Raw genomic sequence first — 18,331 nt, forward strand, 5'->3', positions numbered from 1 at the left:
TTTTACCGCTACACAAATCACATATGGAACATGGCATGTTATTTTTGTACGAAGTTTTTAACATCTACATTCCCTACTACCCTACACGACACCATGCATGAATACTGGTCTGTGTCTCAACCCACATATGAACTACGATTTTCAAACTCGAAGATACAATTTGCCTTCATTACTAAGCAGATTTGACTTACCTTACACCTAAATCCGTGAAATTTTTTATAATTCTCTTTTAGACATCTTTCTTTAATTTTTTATTTTGTGCATGCATTGCCCTGCCACTATTCCTCTCTTATTTGTATTAAATGTCTACAATGAGGTTATTGTATTTCTTATATGATTCATTTTATGCTGCACCGCATGCTCTTTGTTTTTGACTCTTCCTTGCAAATAGATTTGCCCTGTGCTGTCTGTTCTTGTGCGTACTGCTGCACCGATGTAATATATGGGGGAAGGGAGCACTGCGAAGCCTCGAATTAGCGGCTTTTCCCCCTTTTCAGCCATGTACCTATGTATGCATTTCTGGAATAAAGACTCGGACTCTGAGGAAATTATGTCTGAAACAATGCACTAATTATTTACCTTTTCAAGCTTTGCGAGTGGTCGCAACAGCATTCTAGCCACGTCATCAGCAGAATCAGCAAATCATCAGCGGTGGACGATTAACAAATCTTGACATTATACCAGCTAATAACTCTTTGCTCAAGGTGAACAACTGAACTATTTCGTGATGAGAGTGATTGTAAGCTTGCTTCAATAAAATGCTATTTTCCTTCGGCGATCTACAAAGAACTAGCATTAATCGGCTTTGTCTTTTGGCGAAAATGCGCATCGTCTGGTAAATGACTGGAGATGCATTTGCAGCTTTAGAATGAAAACAGTGGAAATTGGCGGGACATTGAAAAGACAATTCAACATTCGATTGATTGTTGCACTTATGAAGGGAGAGCGGCGCATGGCAGCTCCCCTAGCATTCCCAAGGTCAGCTTGCTGCCTTGGTTTAGACATTTCAGTGTGTCTATACCAAGATGACATTTCCAAATTCCTTGAGTTTGAGTGCCTTTGCAAAATTCCTTGAGTGATACAGAATTTTGTTTTGCGTCAACACAGGGTGCTCTCTCTACCCCCTTCCCCTTTTTTTTCTGGCCTTGAGAAAGATGAGCGTACTTCCTGAGATAAGTATAAGACTTGTTTTCTTAACAGGTTGGTGGTGATAAAAAAAATGCGACGGAACCCGAGCGCAATATTAAGTAATTATGTATTATTTTCTTGCTGACGGCGGAGCGGACGAGATGCGTTTTATTTACGAAAAGAAAAAAAAAAGGAGCTTAGCCATTCAAGACACAGTTGCAAGCGTAAAACAATTGACCAAGTTTGTTAAATCTACCCTGCCCCCCCCCCCCCCACTCTCCCTTTACTTCCCCCCATATTTTTGCCGTCGTAATGACTTTAATAGGGTGAGGCAACGTTTTTAGATTGGTTGGGGTGAGGCATAGAGTTACTATACTGACTGGGTGAGGTGACGTGTAACTAATAAAAACATCGCTTGACACAAAACCAGAACTGAAACTGCTTGGCGTTCTTCTTTTCACATAAAAATAAAGTAAAAACATTTGTAGTACCTGTTATAGTCTGAGAATTTTAAAATATTGTTGTTTTAAGGTTTTTTATGTTCTGTTCTTGATCGCAGTATATCACAGTACTTTTGCATTTGCAGTCGATCCAATCCAGCGTTGTATTGGCGATCGGCTGCATTAGTTTAGTGCACCGTGATTTACGACGACGATGGATTTGGATCAACGTAGTTAACGTAAAATAAATAGCACGTTCGGGGAATCGCTTTCATAATGATTCTACAATGTCTAAACTTTAGTAGAGAACCTATAATGAGCAGACAGCGTTAAATACGTAGATCTGATCGGCATGGCTGTCAAGGAGGTCACAGAAACCCAATCAAGTAAGCTTGTTGTGTTGCTTATTTATGCTGACGCTAGTTGAGTGAGTTGTTATTTTGTAATTCTATGAACGTAGCGTTAGCCTGTTTCTCTCTTTTGCGCACAAAACACTGTAACAACGTGTTATCTTTAAGGTGCGATAATTCTTATCCGACGGTAAGTGGGCGTTTTAGCGTTTGTTTTGATCGTGCTGTTTCGTCCGCTGCTTATTCTTTTAAAGGCATCAACTCTGAGCGTTTGGTGTCTGTAATTGGTAAAGCAGGTGTTTGCCTGCTTTACATTTTGATTTAAAATGTGATAATTACTTCAGTGTTTCGTAAATCCTCTCCGCTGTGAGATGCTCACTCCGTATCATTTCGCTACCAGTCCAATCCTTCAGTATTTCTTTCTATTTTTTCGTTGAGAAACACTCGGAGGGAAATGGGGCTGTTTTGGTCATATGTGTACCGGATAGTATGAACGAACGAATTTTTATTATATGAAGGCGATGAGTAGGTGTTCCTCCTCTGCAAGGCAGGGAGTCATGTCAAACGCTTCGTGTTTATGTAAATTGTTTCGTCCATGGCAGGCCTTACCTGTTAGTGAAACAAGAAACATTCTAGTGAAAACATTTATAGTGTTTATTGTGGACATAACACTGTTAAAAAGGTAAGAAATGGAGTTTAAAAGTTGAAACATGGGCTTCAACAACTTTATACGAAACGTTGCGTGACCCATATGTACGAAATAGTTTTGGTTGATTTGCTTTCCCCAAACTTTCCAGACAGAACATTTTAGGGGGCGTGCGTCTCTGCTAAACAAGTTCATTGCAGCTATATTCTTTTTTTATTAGTATTATTTTCAACGTATAGTCTGTACCATTGTTGGCTTTTCTCAGGCAAGAAACTTTGATGTCTGCTCGAAAAGTTAAGAAGTAAATTAGCCTTATTCCTCAAACTTTAACCCAAAGTTTGATGTACATAAAAGTCTACATAAAGTTAATTGAAAGATGTATAAAGGCTCACGTGAAGCTTTGCATATTTGTTCAATCATTGCCTGTCTTGAAACAAGTAAAAGAAGTTTAATAAATTTCACAAGTTGCTGTTGCTTTATCTCCACCAAAAGGGCTTCCATGCTTACATATAACTTCAGTTCCACATTACGCTGCGCAGCAACCTATGTGGGAAAAAACGCGTGTGTGTGTGTGTGTGTGTGTGTTTTCAGGGTGATACACGCAAATTGCCTCAAGTGGCCAGTCGCACGGCAATTTTGCATGCAATTATGTACTTCTTTCACATTCGGAAAAACACTTTTATGTAGCACGTGTTGAGCAACAGAAAGCTGTACGGAGAGTTTTTCATGTTGCTCTACAATTTTCATTGACACATTTCATCTAATTAGAATATCTGAGATGCTGATTAACCAATTAAACGAATTATGTAATTAGCATAATTCAAATATTATCTGAGTATCTCCAAGCAACGGAAAACAATATTACCTTTGTTCTGTCCAGCGACATGCTGTTTGCATATTTCTAAATTTTGGTGCATGATAGTTGGGACACCCTGTCTATGTTGCTTGCCAAAGGGGGGGTCGTGGAGTAATTACTGTACCCAAAGTTCCAAAGTTAAAGCAGTAAAGGTTCAAATAACTGTTGCACTCCCTTTATATCGCTCCCTTTTATGTAATAATCCATGCATTTGAATCGTGCAGTCTTAAGTTCAGACCATGTGCTTTATAAGACTGGCACTGTGCGAAATAACTTTCCAGGTATTCTGTCATTGACACTGCTTCAAAGGAGCACTTCTTGTTCTTTATGTGAACAGAATGGGATGGCCCATTGTTGAAAGGAGAGGGGAAGCGGCAACCCATCATTTTGCAGCAAAGTGTCACCATGCTGGCGTACATGGACAAGGAGAACCGATCTGTGGCCCAGCAAGGTACGCAGCAGCAGAGTGGCTCGTTCCTAGACTCTTTTGTCACTGGCCACTCCAGGGACCTGCCCATCCTAATTGGAGCTGCTATGGGTGAGCTTTCTATTGCTTCCTTTCTTTTTATTTGAAAACTACATAATGTAGTACTTGCATGGGGGTGCACAAAATCTAGAGCCTGCTGACATCTCCACAACAAGTATGTATTCATTTAAGTGCAGAAAGCACAGTGGGTTATCGACAGCACCATATTGCCAGTACATGTAGGCTGTTCTTTACCAAACTGACTACTTCCAGCTTACTCTGGCCTCATTTTACTGTGATGATTATTAAAATGAACATTATCTCTGTGAAAATCGCCCGCCGCTCCGCTGTGGCTTAGCGGGGCAGCTCGGAGCGGAGCGTACCGTTAAGACGCTCAGCTAAAACACTCTAATGACTGGCAGCTTGCTAGCTGAGAGCCATTTCTCGTAATTTTAACAATTCATAATAGTGGCTACTATGTACTCACTGGCTTTCAAGAAGCGATTCTCTGCTAAGACACTGCGTTACTTAAGTATCCATTTGAGGATCTCTTGTTTCTTTTTAAATGGTAGCTGGTGAAGCCCTTAATGGCATGTGGCATTTGTTGATAAGCAACCACACCAGCCAGTAACATTTATTGTGTTGCTTTTGGTTTGTGTGTTATGCACTGTATGAATAGTAACTTATGTAATTTAACATTACATTACATTATGGGGTTTTACGTGCCAAAACCACGATCTGATTATGAGGCACACCATAGTGGGGGACTCCGGAAACTTGGACCACCTGGGTTTCCTTAACATGCACCTAACTCTATTATGTAACTTAAAAAAGTATGCATAATAGTATGTTACAAGTTTACATGGCAGCAGCACGCAGCTACTTCTAGTTTAGCATGGAAGTCATTGTATACTTCAAAGAATCTGGCCTTCTTAGTGTTGGAAGTATATTGATTCATCCCCTAATAACAAGATATGATGACGTTAATGAAAAAGTGTTTGATACATCCAGTGAAAACAAAACGAAACGAATGTAAACTGGATTTTAGATATATTAGTGCATTGGGTGCTGATTATTTGAAATTATTTGTTCTGTATGAATGCAAATGGTTATTCCAGCAAGCTTTATTTACTTTGCCACGGATAGAAGTGCAGGCTTTCTTTAAATCTACTTTTGCTCTCATGAACAGGTGAAAACTGCAAAGATGGGTAAGGCACTTAATGTTCGCTGAATCCAGGTAATGTGGTCAATATGTCGTAGATTTTAAGCTTCTTGTTTTGTTTTTTCTTGTGCTGGCCTCTTCGGTGACAGGTGCTGTGGGACTCATTGTGATCATCCTGGCTGTAGTGGTGGTGTGGCACTGCTGTTCAAGAAAAACCAGTAACGATAAAGCCTACGGTAAGTGTGTGAAAAAGCCATGCACTTGTGGAGAGCTGTGAACTGAATGTTCTTTTGCTTGATGTTGAGTTCCACATTTATAGCACACTTCTGCTTCCTCTAAAAGCTGTGAAAGTAAGCTCTGAAAACAGCTCTGAAAACATGAAGAGTACGCAAAGATCTTCTGAACCAAAATTATTGCTGCCTCAGCAAGGAGTGATGCATTGTAATGCTCATGCTCTAAAGGCTAGCTTATGTATTCATGGGGATTAAGACTTATGAATGTTGACAAAAGGACAGCCACCACTATAGCTCAATTAGTAGCTAATGTGCATTCACAGCAGTGCGTGTGACATCTGCATGTTATGAGTCATGCTGTTAACTTTTTACAATTGGCCTTGAAATCTTATCTGGTTTTAACTGCTTCGAGTTAATGGGGGTTTACTGCAATTTTGTTCCAGAGCATATTACATAGTGCATAATTCAAACTGAAATTTCAGTTGAAGTTATGCACTATGTAATAAATATGGTCTGGAACAAAACTGTAGTAAACCCCTATTAACTCGAAGCTGTCAAAACCGGATAAAATTTCGAGATAAATGGAGTTTCGAGACAAGCGATATCACAAAAATTGAAGCCCTCTGGCCACGCGTGGGGCACATGGAGACTTTCCAAAATACCGCTAGTAATATTTTCCGTCACGTTTGCATGCATCGCCATCAGAGACATCGGCGACTACGGGCTACGGCGTTACCATGGCACTGGGCCAAGGCAGCGTGCTTGGCTCAGTCAAGATGATTGATTCTGATACAATATCATCCAAGCATAACAGTTTTCAGGCACCAAAAAAGCTGACAGTGCTGCTTTCTGCGTCGTAATGAATTCCAAACAGTTTGACTTCGAAAACCGAAAGTGCATAACAGCGCAATTGCCACGCCGTTAGCGGACACCCACAAGTGATACGGCACTTAATGCTTCACCATCGTGGGAGCATAGCCAGCGTCCTTATCAAGCCATGATCTTGCTGAAACACTATGGGCTCGCATGCCATATTCTTTTGGGTGCAATGCTTGAGCTGATCACACCTGCTCAAAAGTGCTGATCATCTTGCCTAAGGTCACGACTAATATGTTGTGACCCCATTAATGCATCACTGATAGCGTCCTAAATTATAGAAAAAAAAAACGGAAAGATCGCGTGAGGGGCAATGAATAGAAAGAAGGGGGAAAGATAAGTGGAAGAGCATGGCGCAGTGTCTGGCTCGGCTAGCGAGCTGCTGCCGGTTAAAAACCAAGGAGGCCAAATACTGCTTGAGTGGATAGAACGCCCTTCAAGTGAAGCCACTGCATCGCCATCTTGTGGGGGGCAAGAGCACGCCAGTCGCCGCAGCTTATGTGTTTCGAGTCGACGTATCTTGTCATGCGGCGTGCTGTGTGGATCCCAAAATGTGCTAGCGCGTTCGGGTGTTCTTAGGAAAGTTAACGTACAAGCAGGTGACATGTTAGCATTATCCTTCCCATTTAGATTACCATTGCCCTGCTCAAGAATAAAGGAAAATTTTATATTTCAGGCTAAAAGGCCGCCACTAATGTTCAGAGACCCTCCATGCAATGAGGATGCTAAATCATTGGCGACACGTTATGAAAATGAAGATTATAATGAATATTTATGTGTGTTGCATGTACTGCTACTTCTCATGCTAACCTGCCGTGGTTGCTCATTGGCTATAGTGTCGGGCTGCTGAGCACGAGGTCGCGGGATCGAATCCCGGCCACGGTGGCCATGTTTCGATGGGGGCAAAATGCAAAAACACCTGTGTTCTTAGATTTAGGTGCACAGTAAAGAACCCCATGTGGTCAAAATTTCCGGAGTCCTCCACTACTGCGTGCCTCATAATTAGAAAGTGGTTTTAGCACGTAAAACCCCATAATCTAATTTAACTTCTCATGCTACATTTTCAGTTTTTAATTGCTTTTTGTTGTGACAGCTTTCATGATTGATGAATTTCTACACTGAATTAAAGACGTTGAATAAATGCGAATTATTGTGCGATTTTTTTTTTCTACTTTGCGGCAGCTGCGTATTGACGCCGATGAAATGGAAAAATGACCCAGTACTCGGATATCTGCGAAAGGGGGGAGGCCTCCAATATGGCTCGCCTCATAGCCCAAAGTGTTGCATTAGAACTTTAAGAATCGTTAAGCAATTAAATACTGCTGGAAATGTCAGTGAATAGTGCTGCAAAGCTCTTGGCAGGCCGATTCTTGCCCCCTGCCGTGGGCTTCATCCGAGCCCATAAACCGGTATAAACGACTTCCATTCCAGCAGTTTTTCTTTAACCTCCTTGGTAAAAACCGAGTGCAAGCGATGCTGCCCTGTTGCCTTTTACGGGGCATTTTCGAAGTCAAGATTTCGATATATCCAAAGACTGTCGTAAAAACATTTCGAGATAAGAGGTAAAAAACACATGGGTTGTGACCACGGCAGGAAAGAAAATTCGACTTAAGCGATATTGAGAGATGTCAGAGTTCGAGTTAACGAAGGTTTACTGTATACGTGATCGTACAGGGTTTATTATGAAAGTAATGCGCATGATTTTATTATGACGTGACTATCCATGGCAGCGCGGTAAAACCGGTCAGAAAATGGGGGGAGTGTCTTGCCCTGCCAACGCAGCCGGTCGCCAGTTTACTCCGAGCAGTGTGAATGGATAACACCGCGCGATGGAGCATTCGCTTGAACAGCGATACGCTATCAAGTTTTGCGTGGAGCTTGGAAATAATGTAACCAAAACATTCCAAATGCTTCAAGAGGCCTTCAAAGATGACTGCATTTCAAGGTCACAGTTTGGGGGGTGGCACAGGGTGTTCAAGAAGGGCCGGGAGGAGGTTGCCAACGAACCCCGTCCTGGACGCCCAACAACGACCAGAACCGACGAAAATATGCATCGTGTGTGCGAAGTTTTGTGTTCCGACCGTTGATTGAGCATCCAGCAAATTGGTGACACCCTACACATGTCCACATTTGTGGTACTTCGGATAATGACCGAGGATCTGCAAATGCGCAAGGTCTGCACGAAGCTTGTGCCAAAAGTGTTGACAGAATATCAGAAAGAACTTCGAGTTTTGCGCTGTCAAGAATTGTTGGATTTGATTCAAAATGAGCTGGACTTTCTTAACTCTTTTGTAACCGGGGACGAATCCTGGATGTTCAAGTACGACCCAGAATCGGAAAAGGCAGAGCAGCGAGTGGCACACAAAATCATCCCCCCGACCCAAGAAAGCACGAATGAGCAAGTCTCGCATCAAAACGATGCTCATTGTCTTCTCTGACGCCCGAGGAATCGTACGTTTTGAGTTTGTACTGCAGGGAGAAACTGTCAGCTCAGCCTTTTACGTGGAGGTGCTCAAGAGATTGAAACGCCGGTTTGCACGTGTTAGATCTGACATCAAAGACACGGTCAAGCTCCTCCGTGACAGTGCCCCCAGCCACACGTCCTTCGTTACCAACTTCCTGGCCCGGAGCAACATCCTGGTGGTCCCCCATCCCCTTACAGTCCCGACTTGGCTCCGTATGACTTTTTTTTCTTTCCTCAACTGAAGAGAGCACTGAAAGGAAAGCATTGGGAGACCGTGGAAAACATCCAAAAGCATGTTACAGCGTTCCTGAGAGACATTCCCATCGAGGACTTTCAGGGTGCCTTCCAGGCATGGCAGACATGCCTCCGCAAGTGTGTTGATGCAGAGGGAGGGTATTTTGAAAAAATTTAACCATTTGTACAGGTTTGGTCAATAAATCTATTTTTCTTAGAAAATGTGCATTACTTTCATAATGGACCCTGTATACAGTAATGTACTCATAAAGAAATTTTGTGCCTCCCTCTGTGAAACCTGAAAGGGGCCCTGAAACACTTTTTGAACATAGTAAGAAAACTAAGTAAGTAATGTGTGAGTCAGATATTATTGCACTTCATGGAGCAGGGAACGTACAATCGCATGGTAAAAGCGAAGTTGAGAAGCCGCGTAGCCAGGAATGACTTCGACACAACCAACAAAAACGAACACGAGCGATTAAGCTGTTCGCAGAACTGCACTGAATGAGGAGCCAGCGAGCAACACGCGAACAATGTGCTTTGTGGTGCAGTTGGCGCACTCCATTTATGTTTCGGAAGGTGGGGAGGCGTAGGGCTATGGGCGCAGCCCAGTTTTGTTCGGAGGGGTGGAAGGACGACAGAAGAGAGCTGCGTGGAGATGGCTGGAAAATGAGCGCGTGGCAACTGTTGGAGCAGCGGCCCATTGTGCAGTGGCTCGAATTTCTCGTTTTCTTTTTTCTTTTCAAGGATTTTGCATTTCACTACCTTTAGGCTCGGACACCCAGCAGCCAGACTTCATCCTTATAACTGATAATGTGGCATCGGGGCATTGTAGTAAGCGGGTTATTTCACCATGGAAAACAAACAAAAGTCTACGGTGCAGCAGCTCCTCATTGTTATAACCGATATATTGTTAAAACCTGTGTCTTTATAAGTGGGTTCGACGGTACATGCCTTTTTTCTTTGACTTGTTTGTTGCTGTATGTCTGTCTGATTTTTTTTCTATATTTTTTTATAAGTTCCTTGTATGAATCGTTTGTTCTCAATTATATTTCTTGGATAACTTGCCATATATTTGCTATTGTTGTTCAGTACTCTGTAACCCACTCCCCTCTATATTGTTGGTGCATTTAATGGTATATAGAATAAATTCATTTGTGCTCATCGTACTTAGTAGCCTGGCGGTAGTTTTTTAAAAAGTTTTTCTTCTTATTTTTTTTTCGCATGGGTCCAGCGACCTACGATCACCTGGCACGAACGGCTTGGACCACATCATCATTGTTATTGTATGTGGGCTATGCCTGCCTTATAGCTGTCTAATAATGAAGTGTTAAGGAGCGAGCTAAAGTGAAAAACGACAGTGACAGGAAAGAGTGGCACAATGCTTTTTCCTGTCCTTGTAGTAATTTCTTGCTTTAATTCGTGTTTTAACACATCATAATAAGTATGAACCAACTAGCCTAGCAGCAAGTAGGGATACGTTATAACTGTCTGCAGTTTCTGATGACATTAAACTACTACCTGGGATTCCATAAAGTTTGAATTAATCAAAATTATAAAAAGGTTTGCTTGAATTTGGCAGCTTCAGTATGCATTTGAAGAACAAGCCAGCCTGACCTAAATTTTGAGATTTCTTTGAGGTAACTAATTATATCTAAGTTTGAGTGTCAAGAGTTTACTAAATTTTAATGAATTTTTTGTGGAACCTAAGATATAGCACAAGAAATGGATGCACCTAATTTGCCGTGTTAGTCATGTCTTTTGTGAACACATGCCTCTCTAGTTAGATCTTACTGGTGTTTCACATGAACTAAGGTGTAATACTTGTCTCTCCTTCTTCACTGCTGCGTAACATCATTGCTCCTTTTTCCCTTGTTTCAGTTGTGGAGAACCTGAGTCGCAGCAGCAGTGTATCAAGACCACCACCCGCAAGTATGGTGCAGAGGTGAGATCTGCTAGTGAATCAGTAAATGGTGGATGCTCGTATGATAGTAAACTGCATTGTATTTCTCTGATGCCCTCATCATCCACTAAATTTGCCTCATAATAGTGGCACTTTGAGCGGGTGCACAATGCCTTGCCAAGTGTCACTTTGGCCGCATGGTGCTAAAGGACAGAACGAAGTGTCCTTCGGAATTGGTGAAAATGACAATCTATGAAGCCATAGGGCTTATATCGTGGCTTATACAGAGTGTCTGTTGTTTCTAGACCATACAGAATTTTTCGAAATTGATAGTGTAATTGTAGTCCTTGAGCTGGATTACTTGAAGCGGCAGACATTATACTCATACGAGAAATCGAAATGCATAATCAGCTAAATAACAAAAAAAGGGAAGTGGTTTTGGGCTAGTCGGTATGTCATAATTACTCAGTAGAGTGGTAGCGTGAAGCAAAAGAACTACTGGATGATGAGACAAACATGGACGAGTGCTTCTTTCAGATGAGGTTTATTGTGGAAAAACATGGAAACAAGCAGTCTACAAAAATACAGAAATAAATAAATAAATAAACAGGCTTGTTTATCAAAGGAATGACACAAGTCACACTATGCTAAAGAGCAGTGCTTTCGCCTTATGCATGCACTGGTGCTTTCCAAGAAGCTCAATTCCTTGTCCGATGGGGACAATGACGGCTGACCTTGGTTGGAAGTACCGCACGTCCTTGTTTGTCTTTGTCGTCCAGTAGTTGCATTTCTTCGCCTAGCTGCTTTCCCCAGTAAATAATCAAAATTCACTTATTAACTTTTAATGGATTACTTTACAGTACGCATTGCAATTTACGAATTGTAGTGGATGAGTCTGCAAGGCATATTCACTTGGGACAAATTCTGAGGATCGCATAGGTTCCGAGATATGCACCATTAAGCTTTCAGCAAAAATGCACTTGTGTTCCACTTACTTTTATAACAAACTGCCATTTTATGCATCGAGGCACAAAGGTAACAGGAATGCCCTCGTATTTCATTGCACACTTTTGGAATGAATATCTTGCAACTGGTGTCATCCTGAAAATTTGATCCAAGAGGATGTGCCTCATGAACTCATCGGCTTCAATTTGTGAATTGCAATCTGAGCAATTAAGTAATTAGGCAAAATGTTAATTAATGATTTTTGTTAATTAGTGAATTATGCATTGCAATTTCTTGTACAAGTAATGTCTGTCTTATTGAGTAATGCATCTCAACAGCCAAATTACCATGAGAATGACGCTACCTCCCACAGGTGATCCTTAAGATTCTGTATGGTCTGAAAAAATCCCCTAAGGTCCCTGGTGCGATTCTATAAGTATCATAGATTTCTATAAATGACTACTCTTTTATTAAGAAAAAGAATGGTTATTAACAAGAGTCTTTGCAATAAAAAATAGAAATACAGTTAACTTCCGTTAATACGACCCGGAAGGGACTGGCAAAATTGATCGAATTATCTGGTTGAATTAAACAAGATGCAGAAAAAATGACAAAACGCATTGCTGATTCATTTGGCAGTATTTGCCCTATTATAGCACACCACCGAATCAAACGTGCGACCGCTTTCTATGTATCCAAAGTAGAAAACTAATGAAGGAATGATATTAAAGCTCCTAAACAGACTAGAAGTCTAACAGGCACCCGATTTTTGATCAAGAAAAATTGTTGCCATAAGGTGGCTGGTTTACTAAAGTCAACTTTGCCACATGTTCTTTTTTTTTTTTAAGTGAATAGTAAAGCATACGATCATTGTGGAGGGGGTTTTGGTTTTGTTCCCAATTGCACCATGCAGGCAATTTTCGGCCCAATGTTATTTTTTAAAAAATGAAAGGCACGCCTTACTATCGGGTAAATACCGTAATCAGACATTGTGAGCTAGGAATATGGCTTGAAAATATTCCTAGGGCGGGCTGAAAATAAGTGTTTGTGATGAGGGGTGATGTGTGCTCAACGCATTCACTGTCCCCTAAGGTACAGACTGTGTATGAAGGAGTCGCTATCGGGATCACTGTATGTGTCGGGAGCATACATTCTGACTGGTCAAATTCGAATTATCTGGTGAAGGCCAATTTTAGGCCGGCCAGGAGCTTCGGTCGAAATCAAATTAACCGAAGTCGAGTTAACACAAGTCTACTGTACCATGATCTTGTTAGCACGTCTATTCGTTTTAAGCCAACACAGAAAGTGTGGCAACACAGCAAGCCCCAGCAAGTGTGGCTAAACCTTTCCTAAAATTGCCCTAAATTTGTCACTAAATTTGCCCATCTGATTGGGATGTAAATTGCTTTTATTATTATCACATCACTGTCAACTTCCTGCACAGCTGGAGGCATCAAAAGGTAAAAAAAGCATGCTATGGGGTTCAAAAACACTGATATAAAGTTTGAGTTGACTTGCTGCCTATACCGAATATCTGGAGGTTTGGTGTATTCTGCATTCAATTTTGTCACAAGTAGCTTGCTTAGGCGGACATTTCATGTCATGTAGAGATGTCAAATGAAAAGTGTGCTCAGTTTACAAGCATCCCGTGGTGCACAAGAAAAGTTCCCCTGGTGAATGATGTGAACAGTGGTGAAGCACTTTTTATCGAAGTTGAGAAATAAATTTTTAGACTATTTCAGGAATACTTTTCCGTGAGAAGGTCTTCAATGCGTTCAGCAGAAGCGGAGTTATTGGCAGTCGAGCACCATTCGAGGTGCTGTCACTCCTTCTTCAATGGTTTGTGCTGGGAAGGTTACGGCAGAGCAGGGTGTGCCCACAGCTCTCTGCCTATTGAACATCATTGTGGTGCACAGTTCAAATTTGATTTTGGATGTTCACATAGTACCACTATTTCTTATCTTTGCACCTATGACGTGCCAAACGTGATTGCCCACAGCAAGCCGCATTGTGCTCAGGCAGTGGACTCGTCGTGGCACCCCACAGGAGCCGCGGCATCTACACTACATAGCAGATCACAGATACATCCAACTGCAGCATCTGCTTTGTGCACGACAGGGCTTTAGTGCGCGCTAGCACTCATATGCTCCCGTCTGGCTGTGCTACATGGTGCGGACTATCTTTGTCCTGTACCAGCTTGACCGACAGATAGTAGCCACATCCAACTTGTGCATTTCGAAATGCTGTCAATTGCTCATTATAAAGCAAAGTCTTCCAAGGCATCTAATGAGCAGCGGCCAGGAGTGAGCATGCGCTGGCAAGTGTGTGTGCATGTGGTGTGACTTCAAGTTTCGCGTGATCCAAGGCTTTTGAGAGCTCAAAACTAGTTGAAATGAGCAAGACCCAATGGCCACGACTTCAGAGAGCAGGCTGGCCAAAGCTTAATTCCTACGCCGGTGCCCGCGGTCAAGCGTAAGCACACGATAGTCAGCTTCTTTCAGAAGCACGTAATTATTATCAAAATTATAAAGCAGATTGTCGCTACTTCAGCCTATTCATTAAACGGTGTCAATAAATAGACAGAAGGGCACTAATCGAAACACCCTTCTTGATTGCTGTCTGCTATTTGCCAATAGTAGCCGCATATGAGAATCTGCTATATTACAAAATAAAATGCCCAGAAAAGAGTGTAGGGCAGGCTTCTGTTGAAACGACGTTTGAGAGAAAAGTGACTTCGCGCTCTGCTTACGCGATGCACGCACCGCGCACGACACCAAAATTTGGATGAGATGTTCACAGCAGTGTATGCTATTAGCGGACTGTGTTTTTTCAACAAGCCAATGGGGTGGTTTTGGGCCCGTTTGATAAATAAGGTCCATCTGAATATTTAAATGATAGTTCAAGAGAAAACTTGTGCAGAGGCTTGTTACAGCATGATCAGCTTAGCTTTATTCTGTTTGCAGGGAACGAATAAATATTTCTCCATGTATTTGTGCACACATATGATGCATAATGCCTAACTCCTTAGTCAAATTTATGCACCATTACATTACAGCTCTGTGAATGTACTGAAATTAATCCAGCAGTATACTTGTCAGGTACTGTCCAGTTCACTTCACATGCTTGCTTGCACATCATCATTATCATGTTGCTACAAATAAAGCATGTTATCTTGTAATGCGGACACTTGGGTCACAAACTTAGTAAAGTGTTAATATTTTGCACTAAGTACCGTGTCATGTCAGTGGCAAACACTAAAGAAGCATTTCACATTAGTCATTGTTTTGCTGTGTTTTTGCTGGTAACGTGTGTTCTGTTTTGATTTACCATATCTTCTGGTGTATATGCTGCATCTTTGCATAAGCTGCAGCCCTCTTCTAAGCAGGTTTCCAAAAAAAAAGTTGGTGCATAAGTCACATTGGTGTATAAAACATACTTATTTTCACGATCTGTTCGGTGAAAAGGGACTTCCATTGTATTCCTTTGTATTCCCATTACAACATAATGTTGTTAGTGTCTTAGTGTGGCTGATGTGCAATCTGCTACAATACACAGTCATGATGGATGATGTGTGATGTGCTGCGAGAGCTGAGCATAGATCTTGAAGATTTACAATCTTTGTCGAAAGTATATGAGCTACGTTGCGTGCAACTGGAGGGCTGTTTAAGGCTGTAGTATGCAACAAGTTTCAATCCTCTCAGAATGAGAAAAAACCCTCATACTCACCATCCAGAGGTGTAGGGGTTAGGAACACCCCGGAAAGGGTACCACACAGCTGGACATCATATATGGGGAAAGCGCAGAGTAGCCCATATACTTTTGACAAAGGCTGTACAGCATGCTAATCTGAAACTCATCTTCAATGCTATGTTTAGGAAGTTTGACATTTATGTGTTGGGATGTTCTTGCCATACTTCAGTGCATTATCTTATGGTACATTCAGCTGGTCTCTTTGGTGCTCTGGCTCGGATTGCAATGACATTGAGCTTACTCTTGATTGGAGCTAGAGAAAGCGTGACTGAGCCAGATGTTCAGCTGCTCACCAGAACAATCATAGAGGCCGGAAGAGGAAACATGCCAGAATGTCTCCTATTGTAAACAAACAAAGTGCGCAGGCACCAAGGCCCCGCCGTGCATGTCGCCATGACCGCGGCCACAACAACAATGGAAGCTGTAAAAGCCATGCGACCAAACTCAGCCATTTCTAGATCATGCTCTTAGGTCGAATGGGAGAGTGCCTCCGAGTGCTCTGAGCTGTAGCACACTGCTCTGAACAAAGAACAAGCCAAATGTGTTCCGAGCACTTTTCAGGTAGGCAATTGTAACGCACGCCACCAGAGCACTCTGGAGCACTCGAAAACGACCAGTTGAATGTACCATTAGAAAGCAGGTTCATCCTTTTATTATTATTTATTTATTTTTGTTTTTTGGCAAATGAGTACATTCAGTTTCTTCATGCATTTACTCCTCTTGCTCAACAGTGACTCTGTGATCTTCCTGAGTGCAAAACCTCGCCACCCAACTGGCGCCCGGCTGGGTGGAACTACACCAGATGGGACAGGCTCGGTTGAGAGCATGTCACAGTTGCACTTTGGGCATCATGGCTTCATCGGAGAAGTAAGGCTTTATTATATGTAATCCATGGAAATTTTGCTACTCATTGCAGCTCCAACCACAAGAGCAAAGACTCTGTAGACTGCCACCATTGATTCTCTCTTGCCCTTGATGATCTTTTTCGGCTGGACAGAATTTTTTTTTAATGTTTAACGTTCCACTATGAATGGTGTATAAATTTTCTGTACTAAAAAAGTACTTCGTAACCAAGAGGTTTCTGATGGCTTGCATAATTTGAAACTGTATTTATGTTAACTGTTGTGCGTTTAGCTTACTATAGCTAAGTGCTTTGTTTTTTTTTTATGTACTGGTAGGCTTTTACATTCATTGATGCTGTGCTGCTGCTTGATGTTTCTTTTTTTCCCTTCTTTCTGCGTTCTAGCTTCCTTGCTTTCAAGATGGTTAAGCACTCTCACTTAAGTGCTACTGGGGCTTTTCTGATTATGGGACAGTGATGAATTTTATGTCTAACAGGCACACTGCTGCTTAAGTGTTCAATATTCCTTTATAAACCACTGTAAGCACACAAGAACTCTCTTGTTCTACCACTCAACACAAAGCTGCATATTTTATTTACGATCATGACTGCCACACTTTGATAGGGATCAAGTGCAAAGATGCTTGTGCACCGAGATTTTGGTGGCGTGTTAAAAATGTGAGCTCGCCAAATTTAATCTGGATTCCTCTGCATGACACCTGTAATAGTCTTACTGTGCCCTTTGGCATTTAAATCCTAGAGTTGCTACTATTGTATGGGTGTTTGTTTACAGGAGGGTTGGCAGGAGAGATAGAATGTGTTGCTGCATGTATTTGTGTTCCTTTATTAGCTACCACTGATTTCAGTGCTTTGAGGTGTACACCATGTGTATTGTCGAAAGAAGACAAATCGAAAAAAGAAGACAGTGTCGAAAGAAAACAAATCGAGAAAAGACGACAATGTCGAAAAAAGAAGTGACGCTAGTGAAGAAGAAATTAATGCACAGCTTATCCTAGCTTCTTTTTTTCTTTCATTTTGCTGAATGAGCTATTTGTGGGAGGTTGTTCAACTTTGAATGTGTCTTGTGGAAAACCATGGCTGACATGCACTGTTATTGGAATAGAGCCAATGACAGTGTGGTTTGCAACCAGGTATTACGACCACTATGCCACAGTTGTGCATTGGAAGTGTGGAAAAAAATAATAGTAATAATAAACATGCTTGGCATTGTTTCATCATTGAACCAAACTAGAAAGTTTTACTGTGAACTTCCTTCCAAGTCAGAAGTAACCCAGAAACTAACTGTTCATTTAACCGAACGATTCCCTTTAAGCCTCATTTTGGTGTGGTGTAGCCGTAAACATGGCTGCTAAATGAGTGGCTGGAGAGAAATTCACCAGCTGCTGCTAATGGGGGCAGTCATTGAACGTTCTTGTCAAAAGTTATAGCTACAGTGAAGCGTCTGTGTGCAGTAATTCTCATGCAAATACCTTGGAGAAAAAAAAGCAGTTATATAACCAAAACGTTACCCAAAATTTGTGCCCACGGGATACGAAAGTGTCTAGTACATTCTCAATGATATGATCACGCCTGATGCAAATTTTGGGATATGAATTTTTGAAAAGTCCCAGCTCAAGTTCATTAGCTTACAAAAGGCTAAGTTTCTACAAAAGTTGCTAAAAGTTGCTAAGTTGCTAAAAAGTGAAATTAAGGAAATTTTGAGCAAGTTGGCCATTTTATTGCTGCATCCCCCCTTAATCTCTCAATATTTTGCGTTTTTGAGTGATAAGAATTTTGGATTATGTTAACTTTTTCACTGTCCCGAGAGGGTTGTATTGTCCAGATTCCACTGTGTATATATATATACACACACACACACACACATATATATATATATATATATATATATATATATATATATATATATATATATATATATATATATATATATATATATATATATGATGTGTGTGTTTGTGTTTGTGGGTGTCTAATATACTTTCAGTATGCCATCGATGTGGAGTAAACTATTTGGGT

At 41.4% G+C, this 18,331-nt stretch overlaps 1 protein-coding gene across 1 annotated transcript in view; it reads left to right on the plus strand.

The window, feature by feature from the left end:
- The first annotated feature begins 1,719 nt into the window (after positions 1 to 1,719).
- Positions 1,720 to 18,331, plus strand: part of LOC139061087 (uncharacterized) — a 39,936-nt gene continuing 23,324 nt past the window's right edge. Inside the window, exons 1-5 of the mRNA XM_070540597.1 lie at positions 1,720 to 1,954; positions 3,758 to 3,958; positions 5,198 to 5,284; positions 10,737 to 10,800; positions 16,185 to 16,320. Of these exons, the coding sequence (XP_070396698.1) occupies positions 1,921 to 1,954; positions 3,758 to 3,958; positions 5,198 to 5,284; positions 10,737 to 10,800; positions 16,185 to 16,320 (522 nt within the window). The 5' untranslated portion in view covers positions 1,720 to 1,920. The remainder of the gene's footprint in view (positions 1,955 to 3,757; positions 3,959 to 5,197; positions 5,285 to 10,736; positions 10,801 to 16,184; positions 16,321 to 18,331) is intronic.

The sequence above is a fragment of the Dermacentor albipictus genome, chromosome 1 (assembly GCF_038994185.2).
Source record: "Dermacentor albipictus isolate Rhodes 1998 colony chromosome 1, USDA_Dalb.pri_finalv2, whole genome shotgun sequence".
Lineage (NCBI taxonomy): Eukaryota > Metazoa > Arthropoda > Arachnida > Ixodida > Ixodidae > Dermacentor > Dermacentor albipictus.